This window comes from Solanum lycopersicum, chromosome 3 (assembly GCF_036512215.1).
Source record: "Solanum lycopersicum chromosome 3, SLM_r2.1".
Taxonomy (NCBI): domain Eukaryota; kingdom Viridiplantae; phylum Streptophyta; class Magnoliopsida; order Solanales; family Solanaceae; genus Solanum; species Solanum lycopersicum.
This window is the reverse complement of record NC_090802.1, coordinates 60804769-60820164: the sequence shown is the minus strand read 5'-3', so window position 1 is coordinate 60820164 and position 15396 is coordinate 60804769. Positions and strand designations below refer to the sequence as shown.

General features: G+C 32.0%; 2 protein-coding genes and 1 long non-coding RNA gene across 9 annotated transcripts; 1 reads left to right on the top strand and 2 right to left on the bottom strand.

Moving 5' to 3' along the window:
• The first annotated feature begins 257 nt into the window (after positions 1 to 257).
• Positions 258 to 5283, top strand: LOC138347299 (uncharacterized). Its single transcript, XR_011220089.1, has 2 exons — positions 258 to 343; positions 5162 to 5283. It is a non-coding gene; the product is annotated as an uncharacterized lncRNA (long non-coding RNA).
• LOC101255079 (calmodulin-binding protein 60 A-like) lies at positions 455 to 4299 on the bottom strand. Of its 5 annotated transcripts, none has more exons than XM_069295277.1 (8): positions 4143 to 4299; positions 3921 to 4005; positions 3112 to 3161; positions 2512 to 3002; positions 2140 to 2294; positions 1690 to 1884; positions 1007 to 1583; positions 455 to 917 (listed from the first exon to the last, which is right to left on the bottom strand). In XM_069295277.1, exons 1-7 carry the CDS (start codon positions 4226 to 4228, stop codon positions 1047 to 1049), a joined length of 1599 nt encoding a protein of 532 aa, XP_069151378.1. In that variant the 5' UTR covers positions 4229 to 4299; the 3' UTR covers positions 455 to 917; positions 1007 to 1046. The 5 variants fall into 5 exon arrangements, with proteins under 5 accessions (XP_069151378.1, XP_069151379.1, XP_069151377.1 ...); XM_069295278.1 differs by having other exon boundaries at positions 3917 to 4005; positions 4143 to 4296; XM_069295276.1 differs by having other exon boundaries at positions 455 to 1583.
• Positions 5284 to 8389: 3106 nt separating the features above from the next.
• On the bottom strand, positions 8390 to 14414 carry LOC101248289 (calmodulin-binding protein 60 A-like). 3 transcript variants are annotated; one of them, XM_010320629.4, is made up of 8 exons: positions 14192 to 14414; positions 13793 to 13844; positions 11094 to 11152; positions 10222 to 10670; positions 9997 to 10157; positions 9557 to 9763; positions 9288 to 9467; positions 8390 to 9183 (listed from the first exon to the last, which is right to left on the bottom strand). In XM_010320629.4, the coding sequence occupies exons 1-8, from the start codon at positions 14269 to 14271 to the stop codon at positions 8623 to 8625; spliced, it is 1749 nt and encodes a 582-aa protein (XP_010318931.1). In that variant the 5' UTR covers positions 14272 to 14414; the 3' UTR covers positions 8390 to 8622. The 3 variants fall into 3 exon arrangements, with proteins under 3 accessions (XP_010318931.1, XP_010318932.1, XP_069151375.1); XM_010320630.4 differs by having other exon boundaries at positions 9997 to 10106; XM_069295274.1 differs by lacking the exon at positions 9288 to 9467.
• Positions 14415 to 15396: the final 982 nt, after the last annotated feature.

Here is a 15396-nt window from a genome sequence, read left to right as displayed (position 1 = left end):
GTCCTATGTTCTGCTGACAGGTGAATGCCAGATGTAATTCATCTCACCAGTGTTAGTCATGGCATTAAGGGTAAAATCTATCACTAATAATGCGGAGTTCCATGTTTCAGAATCTAAATTTGATCATCAAAAGCTGCTTCTTCATTTAGCTTGGTGTTTTTTTGGTAATGCTCAAACTTAAGACATGTCAAACTGGTTATAAATGGAAGCTCATTAAATAATCAGGCTCGTGAGTTCATCAAATCATTGCTGATGAGAATACTAACCGCGATCAATAACTTTCTACCCTGTCAAGGCCAGAGGTGGCAACATCAGCCCATGAAATCATGACCCGCCCAAACAGGTATGATTTTTTTTAGTCAGTTAATTCAGTCAACAAAAGGAAAAATTAATTAGAGAAGGCAGAGTAGTACTATGTATTAAGAGTGGTAGTACTTGAGGATATCAGAATCGATGAGACAGAAAGAAACTTATATGAAATGAATTCCAAAATACACAGAGTTTAGAACCTGATAACGAAGAAGATATAGGAGGTGTAATATGAACATATAATCTTGCCTCACCAAGTATTATTTCAACCCCCTTTCATATTGGCTACACCTACTTATATACTCAGGAGTTAATATTTCATGAAACAAAGATGCTCCTAACTATTGGGACTCGAAATCATGAGATGATGATCAATGATATTCTAATATTTTAACCAAGATGTAAAATGAATCTAAACACTTCAGAACATATACCTATATTATCGACATTCTAACATATAACTATATTAGACTTTCAAGATGCCTTCTCAAATGTTGAATCCCAGCTACTACAGCACCAGAACTACAAGTAACTAGAATCTGCAGTGGAAGGTTATGCTGCCTTTGTTTGTAATGAGGAACTCTGAGATCTATCCTTTCAAGTTTCAACTGCATAACATAACCAGAGTAGTCAAAACTCATCCTTCAAAGTTAATAATATTTTTGGCAAGCAGCAACATCACTAGGGAACTATGCACCTGCTATTGAACTGATTACTGACAGTAAAAAGCAATAGAATCAAAAGACTCTCTGCTTCTTCAGAGGCTGAATATCCGTTAATGCTGCAGCTCTTCTTCTCATTGAGGACTGTCTAAAGATTTTAAGCAACATTTTCCACCGGTTATGCACATTTACCGTAGAGGCAGAAGCATCATGTGGTTGATGAGTATCAAATCCAAAATATATGTCTTCTAACTGGTAGTTGCATTGATCAATCCAAAAATGTTGGACTAAAGGACTATATATTGGGGAGTTAGAGAACTCCTGGTTACTGATACTGACAGAATCAGGATCGTTCTGACTGATTCCACTTGCAACTCTGGCAGGAATGACGGATGAAACATTGCGCTGAAAAGAGGTAGAACAGTGTCCATCACTTGTTCTAAGATTCTCTACATTATTACTGGTGCTAGGAACCTCTCGGCTAGGAGAATTCGAAGGGTTCATGGTTGGCAATAGTTGAGAAGGATATTGCATAAAAAATGTCTCATTATCAACTGTTACTACATGATCCCAATTTTCACATGCAGATACGAGCAGCCTCTGAGCATTAGTCTGTCAATTTCAAACACAAATAGGACGAAAATAGCAACAAATATGAGAAACAAGCAACGAAAGAAAAGAGAGAACAGCAAAAGTTTTGGTCTAAAAAAAATCATGCCTTTTCACTATCAGATAATAGATGCATAGGTAGATATTGACCCCCTAGAATAAGTCCCTGCACCTCTCCAACAATGTTAAAAACCACCCCTTCTTTTTCTTGTAAATCAATATACGAGTATGTCCGTTCATTAGTTATGCATCTCCGAGCATGGCTAATTGTCTCCTCCAACATCTTTGGCTTTAGATTAAGTACCTGAAAATCAACAAAATATGTCATTAGCTTTAGATTGTAATAAAGGTGAAACATGCACTGTATGATGGTTAATTCAGTTTTACACTATTTGTTTTAATGCTAAGTTCCAATACAAGGTTAAAATTGACAGCATGAATCCATGAGTTAGTAAGTTTTTAGGGTTAAGTTTTAGCATGCAGTTCAAATAAGCATGTTTATACTGGTAGCAAGCACTATGTAGTGAAACTTAAGAAGGTAAAGGGCATAGTGAATTACACATTTGAGTCGCTCACAGTCTTTTAGGAGCAAAATCAGAAAGTCCTCTACAGTGCGGACATTTACATCACAGAGGCGATTCTTACTGCCTCTACCTATGTTTTTTAACCGGTGTACCCCATCGGATAGAGATGGTGGATCATGCTTCTCATGATCTGCACAGATAGAACCAGCAGTAATCAGTAGCTATTCTAAAATGTTAGATCATGTAATGGTTTAATTGCTCAGGTTTATCTTCCTATTGTGCCTCATCAGCACGCATAGTTAGAGAAAAGTAAGTTAAGAAATCGAAAAAGAAGTACCACAAAACAAATATTAGCCCTGCAAGCCTCCTTTATCTGCCCTTATTGTGTAAATAGAAAAGCTACTTACATTGCTGGCGCCCATCCTTGACAGTGAAAGATTCAGTCCTTGCTTCTTTTACTTGAATGCTATTGAAAGTGTCAACAAATCGTGCACCTAACCTGAACATCCCCATCTTCATATAGATTGCAGAATGTGAAAATTTGATTTTGTCTACAGAACCAATGCCTTTATTAAGTCTCACATGTACAGTTTCTGCTAGAAGAGGTTTTTTTCCTTCCCTCTCTCGCACAACATTACTACCGAACTCTTCTACTGTCCAATTACCTCCATCATCATCTCCAAATTCTCCCCTAAGAACAACAATTTCCACTTTAGCTGATGCTTCTGGTCCAGATTCAACAATTTCTCCAGTGTTATCATCAACTAAGACCAATTCAATAGCATTACCTCCTTCTCCTTTAATTTCCTTTCCGGTAAGTACAGGAACAGATACTTCCGACAAGAACATCAACTTCAAGATTCTTAGTTTAGGAGCTTGAATATCTTTTTCAGGGTTTCTGGAGAACAATGATGTCTCAGGTACGAGATTCACGATAATAATTGATTGTGACACTATCACTTACTAAATGGGAATAGGAATACAGTAACACAGAGAACGATCCTTACCCCTTTGTGAACAAAAACTTCTTCTCTGCCAATTCAAGTTCATGTTTTACCTGGACAGAGAAAGTAAACTTAGAAGTTGTTGGAATACAACAACATACCCCCGTGTAGTCCCACAAATGGAGTATGGAGAGAATGGTTAGACAGACTGTTTTCCAAGACCCTCGGCTCAAGAAAATCGTTTTTCAGGACAAAACCATCCTTCTATCTGGCTATAATAAATATTACAAAAAAAGACCTTTGGAATACGAACAACAACGTATTAACTACTAAATCCCCTGCAGTATAAATTTTCTGAAGCAATTAAACCACTGATAGTTAATATTGATCACTAGACTAGTTTCATGTTTTAGGTAGCTTTTTTTTTTTTGAAAATTGAAAAACTAAAGTTTTCCAAAACAACATGCCACCCTATTAATTCGGAATTTCAGCTTTTAAGTCGTGAAAATTCTCATACGACAGATTAGCAGCAGTTCCCCCTGCCTAACATAAGATGAATAATTCACCAGGTTTTCCCAATATTAATTCTCCACTGGATCAAAATCCATTTACATCAAATTAAAACTCAAAGCTGTTATATGGTTAGGGCTCTGTAGTCAGGATTATCACAAATATGAATAAACCTTTTTAGTAAAAGTTAAAATTGGATTTCGACTTAAACTTTTATGTTCGCGAGTCGATTCAAACGCCCGTTAGTAAACACGTAACTAATCAAAAGATTTATATATATATATGTGTGTGTGTGGGGATTCACCCGAAACAAGTAGAAAAGATCCAATACATTTGAATATTGAGTAAAGTAGTATACTTGCAACATTACGAATCAATTTTCCCAAGGTTGGTTTTAGAACACGGTCAAAAGTCTGGATCATCATCACTTCCAACATTTTCTTCATACTAAATACAAGTAAAGAAACATAAATTACTAGTCAAAAAGCAAACATCAAGCTGATCAAAATAAAAAACAGAATCTTTGGTTAAGTGGAGCAAGTATATTCAGTATAAAATCAAGCAATGATTCAGAGTTGACTTACGTAGGTGAAGAGAAAAGCAGCTCATCATCTGAATTACTTTTGTGGGCACCTAAATCCTCAGAATTAGACATTATTATGTCATTCATGAAAACTGAGCTATATTTAGAAAACTGAAAAAAGGAATAAATTGTAAAGAAGATAATTTTTTACGAATGAGAATTAATCCAAAGTGTGCATATATATAGAGAGAGAGTGAGACTTTTCTGGGTAAAGAGTTTCCCAAGGAAAATGGGTCCCAAAAACAGCCGTGTTTTTTTAAAAACAAAAGCCGACCCTTTGTGGAAAATTAAATTAAATTAAATTTGAGAGCAGTAGCACACACACCATCCCACACTAAGCAATGTTGTTCTTCTACATATTGTTTCCGTACAATTCAATATCTCCTTTGGGCTTTTCTCAGTCACGTATTAATAATATTTTTTCGGATCAAATTAGTAAAGATGTTTTTGAATTATAGTATTTTTTTTTACTATTTTTCATTTTATAGATAAATAATTATGTGATTGTATTGAAATACTTCAATTAATGATAAATATTACTTTATCTAGTTCATATTGTTGAATGAGAATAACAAAAACCTTTTTAAAATGATATTAAAAAACAAAAATTAAGATGTTACTTTCCACTATTTTACCTTTTTGAATATTCTCTTAGAAGCTATTTTAAAAATTAGAAATACAATACAATAAATAGATAATTAAACTAAAAGTGGTAATAAGGGAAAAAGCATTATAATTTAGGACGGACCAATTTATCGTTTTGGATTTATAAAAACTTACTTATAAGAAGTTTAGATGTTTATCAAACATGTAGAATAAGCTATCATACTTCACTGATCATTATATTTGTATATGATCGTATGATGAATCCTTCTATTTGACTTATTATTAATTGGAACTTTAAATTCAATAATATTTAATATATTAAATTTTTCTGATTATTGACAATGCTTATATGACATTAAAATAATTGAATTGGCTAACAAGTGAACACCATTTTTTTTCTTTCATTTTCCTTAGACGATCAATAGGACGGACGGAGGCGGCAAGGAGTGTCTCCTGCTGGTTCGACGGAGACAGCGATGATAGGCGGTCCGTGGTGTTTTGCAGGGGATCATTGATGGTGCAGAGAAAGAAAGGCAGTGAAGGGAAGAACGAGGCGGATGAGCGGCGAGGAGCTGGTAACAACGGGTGAAGAGGTTTGGCCGCCGGAGTTGTGGTGCGGCAGCTTAGATTTGTGGAGGTCGGAGAAGAATGGAAGGAAAATGTAGAAGGTGATCGACGGAGAGGGAGAGAGAGAAGTGTAAGAAGAAAGTGTTTGTGGTCTTGCCGGCAAGTGGAACGGTGGTTGTGGCTGCTTTCGGGAGGTTTTTACCAAATTAAGTCATTATATAAAATAATTTATTAAAATAATATATTTTTAAAAAATTTTATAAAATTATTATAAACGTATTTTATAGTAACGTTTTAGGATATATTTTAATTTTTAAAAATTGACGGAGTTAGATTAATATATGTTACTCACACTAACGTTTTAGTCCTAAAACATTAAGTAACGTTTTAGGAATAACGTTTTAAGTGTAAAACATTACTCACAGTAACGTATATCAACCTAACGCTATTTGTTTTTAGAAAATGAAACACATCCTAAAATGTTATTGTGAAATACGTTTATATTAATTTTGTAAAATCTTAAAAAAATATATTATTTTAATAAATTGACTTATATAATAACTTAGTTTAATAAAAATTCCAGCTTTCTCCGACTAATTTTGGTAATTTCACGGCTGAATCGAGCAGAAGACGAGTGGAGACAAAAAATTTACTTAAAAGGAATAATAATTTTTTAAAATAATTAATACATAATTATGACGTATTATTAATTTGAGTAACCTTAATTTGACATGTTTTCTTTTCAATTAAAAAGAAAGTGAGCTACACATACATGGTAAGGGGTTTAAAAATTATTTTTTTTATCGAATTTAAGAATTTAATTAATAAAAAATCAAATACAAATTTTCATAATACAAATATAAACATCCACCGAATCCTTTTGCCTACTTATAAACCACAAGTTTATGATCTTATCTAAATGTCACATAGTTCCCAAGCCAAATAGAAATTATAGATAGAGGTATTGTGCAGGTAATTAAATTCCTTTAAAAAATAAGGCATCCATTTTAGGCCCTTAAATTTGAAAGCTTCGTCATTTAGTAATAGTTAAATTATTATAAGTCATTTTCAATTAAACGAATTGTCTTTCATTTTATTTACTAGTGGAATTTTTTTATTTATCATCAATTTTTAAATTTAACTTTTATATAACATGTTTAAGATTATAAAATTAAAAAATATCTTGATATATATATATATATATATATATATATATATATATACATATATATACATATAAGACCATAGAAAAAATAAAAAAAATTCAATGAAGAAAAAAAATTAAGTTTGCATATCAAAAAGAATACAAATAAATTAAAAGTTAAGCCTCCAATTTATTTTTGATTTTAGATCACTGATTAGGTTGAATCAATACGTTGTCACATTGGTAAAAGCCATACTAATTAGGTTGAATCAATACGTTGTCACATTGGTAAAAGCCATTTTAAAAGGGATTCCCTTTTTCCAAATCCACTTGTAAATTCTATTAGGCTCTTTTTTATGTCTGATATATTGCCATGCTGCCCTTAAATTTGAAAGATTCATCATTTATTAATAGTGGAATTATTATAAATCATTTTCAACAACAAAAAAAAAATTGTATTGTGTCTTTCATTTTATTTAGTGAAAGATTAAGTTTGCATATCAAAAAGAATACAAATAAATTAAAAAGTTAGGACTCCAATTTATTTTTGATTTTGTACCACTAATTAGGTTGAATCAGTATTGGGATTGAGCAATTCACCTTGTCACATTGGTAAAAGATATAACAATATTGAGTCTTGAAAAATGACAAGGAAAATAGAACTAATATCAAAGATTAAACATAGAAAAATAATCTTGATATGATAAAAATGACAAATAAATAATAAAAAATATATTTTAAAAATAAGTGACAAATAAAAGTGATCGGAGACCTTATTATACGTAGCAATGAGCACTGGCATGAGTATAGTATAGTTAGGAGATTCTCAGCAAATTCTTGGTAAGTTGAAACAAGTATTTCTTGAAAAAAGAAAAAGCAGACAAAAGTTAGTTGTGTTCTAAGTCGGCCAATACGACCAAATATTAGAAAAATGTAAAGAACCACACGAGCTGGAAAGCTCAAATTCTAGATGATCCAAATTAAAATAAGGGAAAAGGATCTGATATATCCCTCAACTTTGTCATTTGAAGCTGATATATCCCTTAACTTTGTCATTTGAAGCTGATATATTCCTCGTTATAAAAGTCGCTCATATATGCCTTTATCGTTATATAAACGGCTCACATATACCCCTGTCGTTATAAAATGGCTCACATATACCCTTCATTTAACGGAAGTTAAAAAATTTATTTTAAATTTATATTTATTACTTCTAATTATTTTTTTAAAAATTATTTAGAGATATATATGATTCTTCTATTAAAGTTCAAGGTATATTTTAATTTTTTTCGTATATAAATTATTTTTTGACTTCTTTTATTATAATTATTTGAGTTTCTTATTCTTATTTTGTTTTTTCTTTCATTCCTTAGTTTAAAGAAAAAAAAAATTAAACTATTTTTTTTACTGTGTATTGTAATTTAATTTCGTATTCGAAATTTTTTTTTGTCATCTACAATAAGTTTTACAAGAATATTAGTGAAACATAAATAAATTTGATTATCAAAATAATAATTATAAATTAGTCATTGAAACAAAAAAAAAGTCAAAAAAATATGTTTGACGATGATTAAATTTACTCATATGGGATTATATTTTTTAGAAATAAAATAAAAAAAAATTTAGATTAAAATTATTTTTTTTCATTTCCGTTAGAGAAAAAGGGTATATGTGAGCCATTTGTTTACAAATAGGGGTATATATGAACCACTTTCATAACAAGGGGTATATCAGCTCTAAATGAGAAAGTTAAGGGGTATATCTGACCCTTCTCCCTTAAAATAATGGACTTGTTGTGGCAACTATTTTCAAAAAAAAAAAAATAATACTGTTATAGTGTGTTTGAAAGAAGGAAAATATTTTTGTCGAACATTTTTTTAGAAAAATAAGCGTAGATGTAGATGGTGTCATTAAATAATATTCGGAACGACTTAAAAAGGAAATGGTGTGACATGAATTAAACGTAATGAAAATGTAAAGCGCGTGTCAAATAGTTCATGTTGAAACATGACCACAAGATAATTCATAAACATCACACACATAAACACTAATTTCAGCGATGAGCTGAAATTAGCATCAGACGTTACAGAACTCTGATGACTGTTGATTGGTTTCCACCATAGCTAAATGGGACAGAGCCAGTGGTTGTTGATTTTGCTGTGGCTCATTTGGAAATTGATTTGCGCTTCTTGGTCATACGGACCTTTTTAAGTTTAACAAACCTGTTCAGTGCTAACCATTTCACTATGCTAGTTATTTTGATCCAAATCTTCTTGTACTTGTCTTTGCACGTAGAGGCCTCTGGAACAATCGAAACGTTGTTCATTGGACATTGTTGATTAGTATTTGTGCTGTCTTCATTGTGCACATTTTCTGAAACCATGAATTGGTTTTGTAAAAGATCCATCGCCACACCATGTTGCAGTTGATGAAACTGTGTTGCAATTGTTTCAGCAACAGAGTTGTTGGTTTGACCAAGCTCTCTATATAAGAAATCATCAAATTGAATTGCATCAGAACTGAGATATTGCATAAGTTCCTCCCAATCTCCTGATTCTGAAATTGCAGATATGATATCGTTGGGGGAATTTTGATACCCCCAAGGACCAAAACCTGAATGGCCAGGAGAAGTGATAGCAACAGACATCTCATCTGATACTGATTGCCGGTCAACAAATGCATAAGAAGTAGAACATTCAGCACTCCGGTAAGTTTCAGTTGTTCCCTGAATCAAACGTGGCGAAATAGTTCATTGCAAAATCAGATTAGATTTTCAGGGTAGCACTAGTGTTAGTAAGCAAATAATTTTGGTGAAAGCATAGTACTAACTGAAGTATTTTGAAACTCTAAAGACTGGCATTCGTCAACCGTGACCAAATTTCCTTGGTGACAGCTGCTCATGCCCCCTATCCTCGGAGGGGGTGATACAATAGTAGAAATCTCATTGTCCGATTTTTCAACATTTTCCCAGTTTGCAAATGCAGTTTCCACTAACTTTTGTGCATACGCCTGTTTGTCAAACCAAAATTGAAGCAGGGAACTAGAAATGGGCCAACAGATGAGCAGATACATGAAAATCAGTTGATAGATATATATACCTTTTGATTTTCAGGAAGCATGTTGAAATGAAGTAAACCGCACCCTGAGTCCAACCACATCACCTGACCAGCAACATCAAACGCCACCGTAAATTTTTGTTCCGTCTCTAGATGATGGTACAAGTACTTCCTTCCATCAAGATTGCAAGTCTTAGCATGCTTTGTAACTTTTTTCCAATAATTTTCGGACATGCTTCTGCCAAGGATCTACAGTCACAAAAACTATATTAACTATCTGAAGGCAGAAACCTGGAGAAATACTATCAGTAAATTGACATAAACAGATCCAGATGCAGGAAATTAAGTACGTGTAGGTCCACCACAAAATATCACAAGTTGCACAGAGATAATATTTTAGATGATCACTCAACCATGCACTCTTCTCCCAGAAAGTCACTCAATTTTGAATGTTCTTAAACAGAGAATTAGAAACTACTTACATGGCGTAGCCTCTGAGGATTGTTTTGGAGTTCAATTAGGAAATCCTCCACTGTTTTGATACCGCTTTCAGTCAACCGCTTATGGAAAGCACCGTATTTGCAAATGTGCTCTAGACTCCATACATGATCCGTTGGTGATGGAGGGTACCGCTTCTTGCTTTCTGTGAAAACCATAACTCATTATTTAGTTTATTAAAGGTAATTAAGTAGAAATATAACACTCACTTAAACGTTGATCCTTGACAGTAAAGGGTCCTGTCACGGCCTCTATCACTTCAGTTTCATCGACAACCCTTGCTCCTAGCTTTACGACGTCCAACTTCTTCATATGCTTTGGAGTATGTTTGAATTTAATTTCGTTGACAGAAACAACGCCTCCTTCCAACCTAAGATATGGATTTTGGTCACACCCTCTTGTTTGCACCATAATATGACTATTTAGTTCTTCAATTGTCCAATTTTCATCATTTAGTACACATATTTCAATTTGTGCTGATGAGGCTAGGGGCCCATGTCTCACTTGTTGTCCTGTAGCAGCATCAACCAATTCCAATTTGGTACCATTGGGAAAAATACACTCTCCGGTAAATACCAATGGGGCGACAATCTCGTGTGAGAACTTTAAACATAAACATCTCGATTCACAAGGATCGAGTTTCTTCTGGGAATTGATCCTGTTTTATTTGTTGAATATAGTTTAATCTCAGATACAACATGAAATTACAAGAAGCAATGAAAGTTTTTGAGGGTCTAAGTTACTTAGTACACAGACTTTATCCCTGCCTTCTGAAGATAGAGAGGTTGTTTATGAAAAACGGTTATATCAATTAATACTAAATTACTGTACAAGTGATGTGATTATAATCTTCCTCTCTTCCATCAATGTTTTACTTAAAATTATATTGAGATTAAGTTATATGCATTGACTGTATAACACGTGTGGTTTAGTAACCTAAAATAAATGATACGCAATTTGCTATAACATGGCAGTAAATCACATTAAATTGTATAAAAAAATCACTACATGATTAAAAGCAGTACTGGTAAATGGTAATAGTGATTCTGAAAATCATTCCTAATAGCTCTTTGTTTCTCACCTGTTCTGATCAGTCAAAATTTCTTCCAATTCACTGTGAGATTCATCCTCCACCTGAATCTATAAAATATTGATTGAATAGTCAGCTATTGATATACATGCATTTGTTTTGATGAATTAATGAGCTTTTGTGTATTGAATTGTTATATAATAAAGTAATTAACAAAGGTTTATTCTTTATAATAACTTAACGTTTTTAGACATGATATCATAATAGAACATATTGTTGCGGAAGTCGAATATATAGAAAGTGATGGAATCACAACTACTATATTTAAAGATAGCTAATAAATAGTAAATAAGACTACAACAAAAAGAACACCAGGAATTAACGAGGTTCGGCAAACTTTTGCTTTCTTTTGCCTATTCCTAGGACACAACAAACCAATATTTATTTCACTGCAAAAGAGTACAAGTGAAATAGTACAAGAGAGAAAGAAGAACAAATGCCTTAGGAGATGAGAAGACAAGTGAGAGATGTATTATAAATGAATTAGGAGCTACCTATTTATAGGAGTGAGTTTTTCCTATTGATGTCATAAATGACATCGCAATATGTCAAAATATCAAGATTTACCCTGTGAAACCAATTTATTGTTCACTTAAATATTACCTATAAAAGGTGTTATCTTTGACTTTTTTACCAGTGAAGAATTATCCTCCTAACTATCATATCTTCTCATTAATCCATTTTTGAATCTTGTCAAATTTAACAAATATCCACCTTGGCAAGATTCTTCATTTTCAAGTTTCTCTCAACAACAATTTTGATTGTCTTCAACCCCAATCTTCAATGTTCAACAATGTTGATCAAGTTCAAACAATGTTGAAACTTGACCGCACTCACCACTTTTGTGCACAAACATCAAGCCACACATTAGGGGTGTGTTTAAAGATAATATTATTTAGTAATTAAAATGATACTTTTCTCTAATCACTTTCACTATTAATTCTCTTATCTCCGCCATAAGATTTCTATCTACTTATACTACTAATGATTGCCACCATCGATTACTATTATCTATTATCATGTATTGTTTTTATATGCACATCTGTCATTCTTTGTCACCATGATTCACTATTATCAATTATCATATACTATTTTTATATGCACATCTGTCATTCTTTGTCACCATGATTCACTATTATCAATTATCATATACTATTTTTATATGCACAACTGTCATTCTTAGTCACTAATCTCTGCTATCGTTATTGCTGATGATTATTATATTCATTTGTTAAAAAACCACTAATCATTATTTAAAATCATCATAATCACTACCTAGTCATCATCATTATAACAATCATCAAATCATTATCTACAATCATCTCCATCATCAACGTACTATCAATATATATCGCTAACCTCCATTACATTAACCATTCCTATTAGCGATCATCCACTACAATTATCTATTAATATTGTTGCCGCGGCCGTTTTCCATATCAAACATCACCATTGACCATTATTGTTACCAACTATACTATCCACAACCATCACATCAGCCAAAACCATTTCCAATTGACATCCATAACAATCACTTCGACTAATTTTTCCGAAATATTTTATTAATTATTTATAAAGTTTTTAATAAAGATAATATTTTGTAAATTTAGATTTTGAGGGATTTCAACAATTCACTTATCGTAATTTATCATAAAATAATCGACGAAGGAACATAGGAAACAAAATATTCTTATTATGCATTTTCCTAAGAATGTTTACAACGGGACGACAGCGGCGTCAGTCTATTTCACCTTTTTGCTTTTAGTAGATTTTGCATTCAGTGTTTCATCCTTCTTTTCTTTTTTCCCCTTTTGGTTTTTACCTTCTTTTTTTTTGGAGGTTAATCTACAATTGATTAGATTAATTAATTTCCCTTTTAAGTTTACATAAAATTGATGCCCTTTTCTCCATCAAAAGAAAAATCTACTAGATATCCAAAAATATAGATATTGTGTTCCAGAAAAGATTGATTTCTTTCCAACCATATACCAAAAGAGGCCTTTGAAATAGACATAAATAAAAACCAACCAAAAAATACCATATGCAGTTATATTAATTAAAACCCAACCAGATCTGGGAATTATTCAAGAGTTCATTCATTTTTTTCCAGTCAAAAAAATTATACTCCCATTTTCAATTTACTAGACACCTATTGTTTTCAAAAGTCAAAATATTTAAGTTTTAGTAGAAATTTGGATATAAAATTTTCAATTTTTTTGAAATAATTTTTTTTTTTATGTATTTATACAAAATTTACCGTCATAAACTTATTTAAATCTCAAAATTTAAAATATGTTAAATAAATTGGGAGAGAGTATATCAAAGTATTTTCGTCAAGCAAGCACAGATCGAAAACTTTAGGTGAAAAACATGCCAAGAATTTACAGAAACGTCGAGCTAATTATATTTGTAGCCAATTTAAACCACAAATTTTGAACTCCAAACGAGGAATATTATCCATTTATGCTAATTAAGCAAATGTATATATATGAACCTAACATAATCCCATCAACTTCAATTGGTGAAAGAAAGAAAAAATGGATCTTTGAATTAACTCAATCCCGAAGCTAGTTTGACAAAAAAAAGAGAATAAATCCCTTTTTCGATATGAAAATTCTTAACACAAACTAATTAATAAAAAAAAAAATTGTATCCGTACTAATAAGGAATCGAAAATATTTATAACTCACCGGAGAAGCGGACCACAAAGCTAGCAGAAAGGCGACCAAAATCTGTAGGAGTCTGCAGAAAGAAACAATGGAGATCCAATAAAACACCAGAAATTAAAATGACTTAGTCAACACTATGGTTCAATATTTCTATGCAAACAAATGCATCACATGTACAACTTGTCAGTCATGATATAAATATATAACCACTAATTAAAAAAGTTGTTCTTTTTCCTGACCAAAAAATAAAAAAAAAAGGTCTCTTGCTTTAGTACACATTTTACCATACCAAAAATGAAAATTTTAAAACCAAATCATACAACAACAACAACAACGTATTTGGGATTTGATGAATAACATCAACAAATTATAACCAATGTTTTGATCCGATTATAATGTGGAAAAATAATAATTTGTTACCTGGTAAAAGGAGGAGTGTTAGAATTTGTTGTTTCAGTATGTGAGGTTGAGTTTCCTTCTTCAAACATGTCTACCGCCATCAACTATGATCTTCGGATAAATAGAAAAAAAACAACAAAAAGAATGCTATATGATTCTGTAGGGCAAATGAACTAAAATAGACATACACTTCACTAAGTTATGTTTTTTTAAAGGGAGGTCGGGTACTGTTGTGTGTGTATGTACCTCTCTTTTTCCTATGTATTTACTTAGAAGACGCTCGTGTATCAACGGCTTAAACGCCGTTACTATAGAGTAGGGTGGCCAATTCCACATTTTTCTTTGGAATATAGTGGAATAATCATGTCATAAAAGGCTTATTAATTATTACAATCCTTCTTTTAAGAGCAAATTAAATGAAAAAAAATTGGGTAGGATGGAGTGTGTTTAGTTTAATTTTAACGGTGTAACCGGAATAAAAACTTAGGTAGACAAATCCAAAATAATAGATACGCGTTGTTATAAGTAGTGTGAACATTATGAATAGTCTGTTTTTCTACATAATGGAAGTTGTTTGTTAGCTAGTTAAAGGAATCAATGTCCTTTCATTACCCTCACTCACCCGCTTTCTACAGTACAAGCACATAAATTTCTTTCAATAATTTTTTAAAAATAACATTAACACGTGTGCACGCTCACACACACACATAAAAAAAAATTAAAGGTTTGGAAGCTGGGGAAGGAGCATTATTACGTTTAGTCGGATGGTTAAATTGTTGGCAAATTTTCATGAAGAACATTGTGTTTACACCGACGTCCTAATTAATCATTGGAAAACGAAGTTAGCAAAACTAATTGTAAATGGAAATTAGGGCGAAACTTAAAATAGTATGAGCCAACTTAAAGTCTGATTTAAAATTTTTATCTTTTATCTTCATAATTGTTTTAGGCAATTTCTTTAATGAGACATTATTAATTTTAGTTTATCATGAATCTTAAGTCTCTCACATAAATGTAAATGCCTACCTGTTGAAATTTATGACATGAAATCTAATCATGGTCACACATTCTATTTTCTCTCACCGTTACCTACAGATACCAATTGGTCAGTTATTTTGCGGCTCCACTTTATAATCTAGCCACGTAACAATATTCTCTCATATTATAGTAAATTAATTTTTCAAATTAAAAATGAAGCAATATAGAAAGGGAGAAGAATTGTTTAA

Coding starts and splice junctions, on each gene's coding strand:
- LOC101248289 (XM_010320629.4), bottom strand. CDS start 14,271: ATGGCGGTAGACATGTTTGAAGAAGGAAACTCAACCTCACATACTGAA. Junction 11,153..13,792: donor CTTTGTGGTCCGCTTCTCCG/GTGAGTTATAAA, acceptor AATATTTTATAG/ATTCAGGTGGAGGATGAATC. Junction 10,671..11,093: donor ATTTTGACTGATCAGAACAG/GTGAGAAACAAA, acceptor CAAATAAAACAG/GATCAATTCCCAGAAGAAAC.
- LOC101255079 (XM_069295276.1), bottom strand. CDS start 4,228: ATGAATGACATAATAATGTCTAATTCTGAGGATTTAGGTGCCCACAAA. Junction 3,162..3,920: donor GAAAATTGATTCGTAATGTT/GCAAGTATACTA, acceptor TTCTCTGTCCAG/GTAAAACATGAACTTGAATT. Junction 3,003..3,111: donor AAGTTTTTGTTCACAAAGGG/GTAAGGATCGTT, acceptor ATTGTTCTCCAG/AAACCCTGAAAAAGATATTC.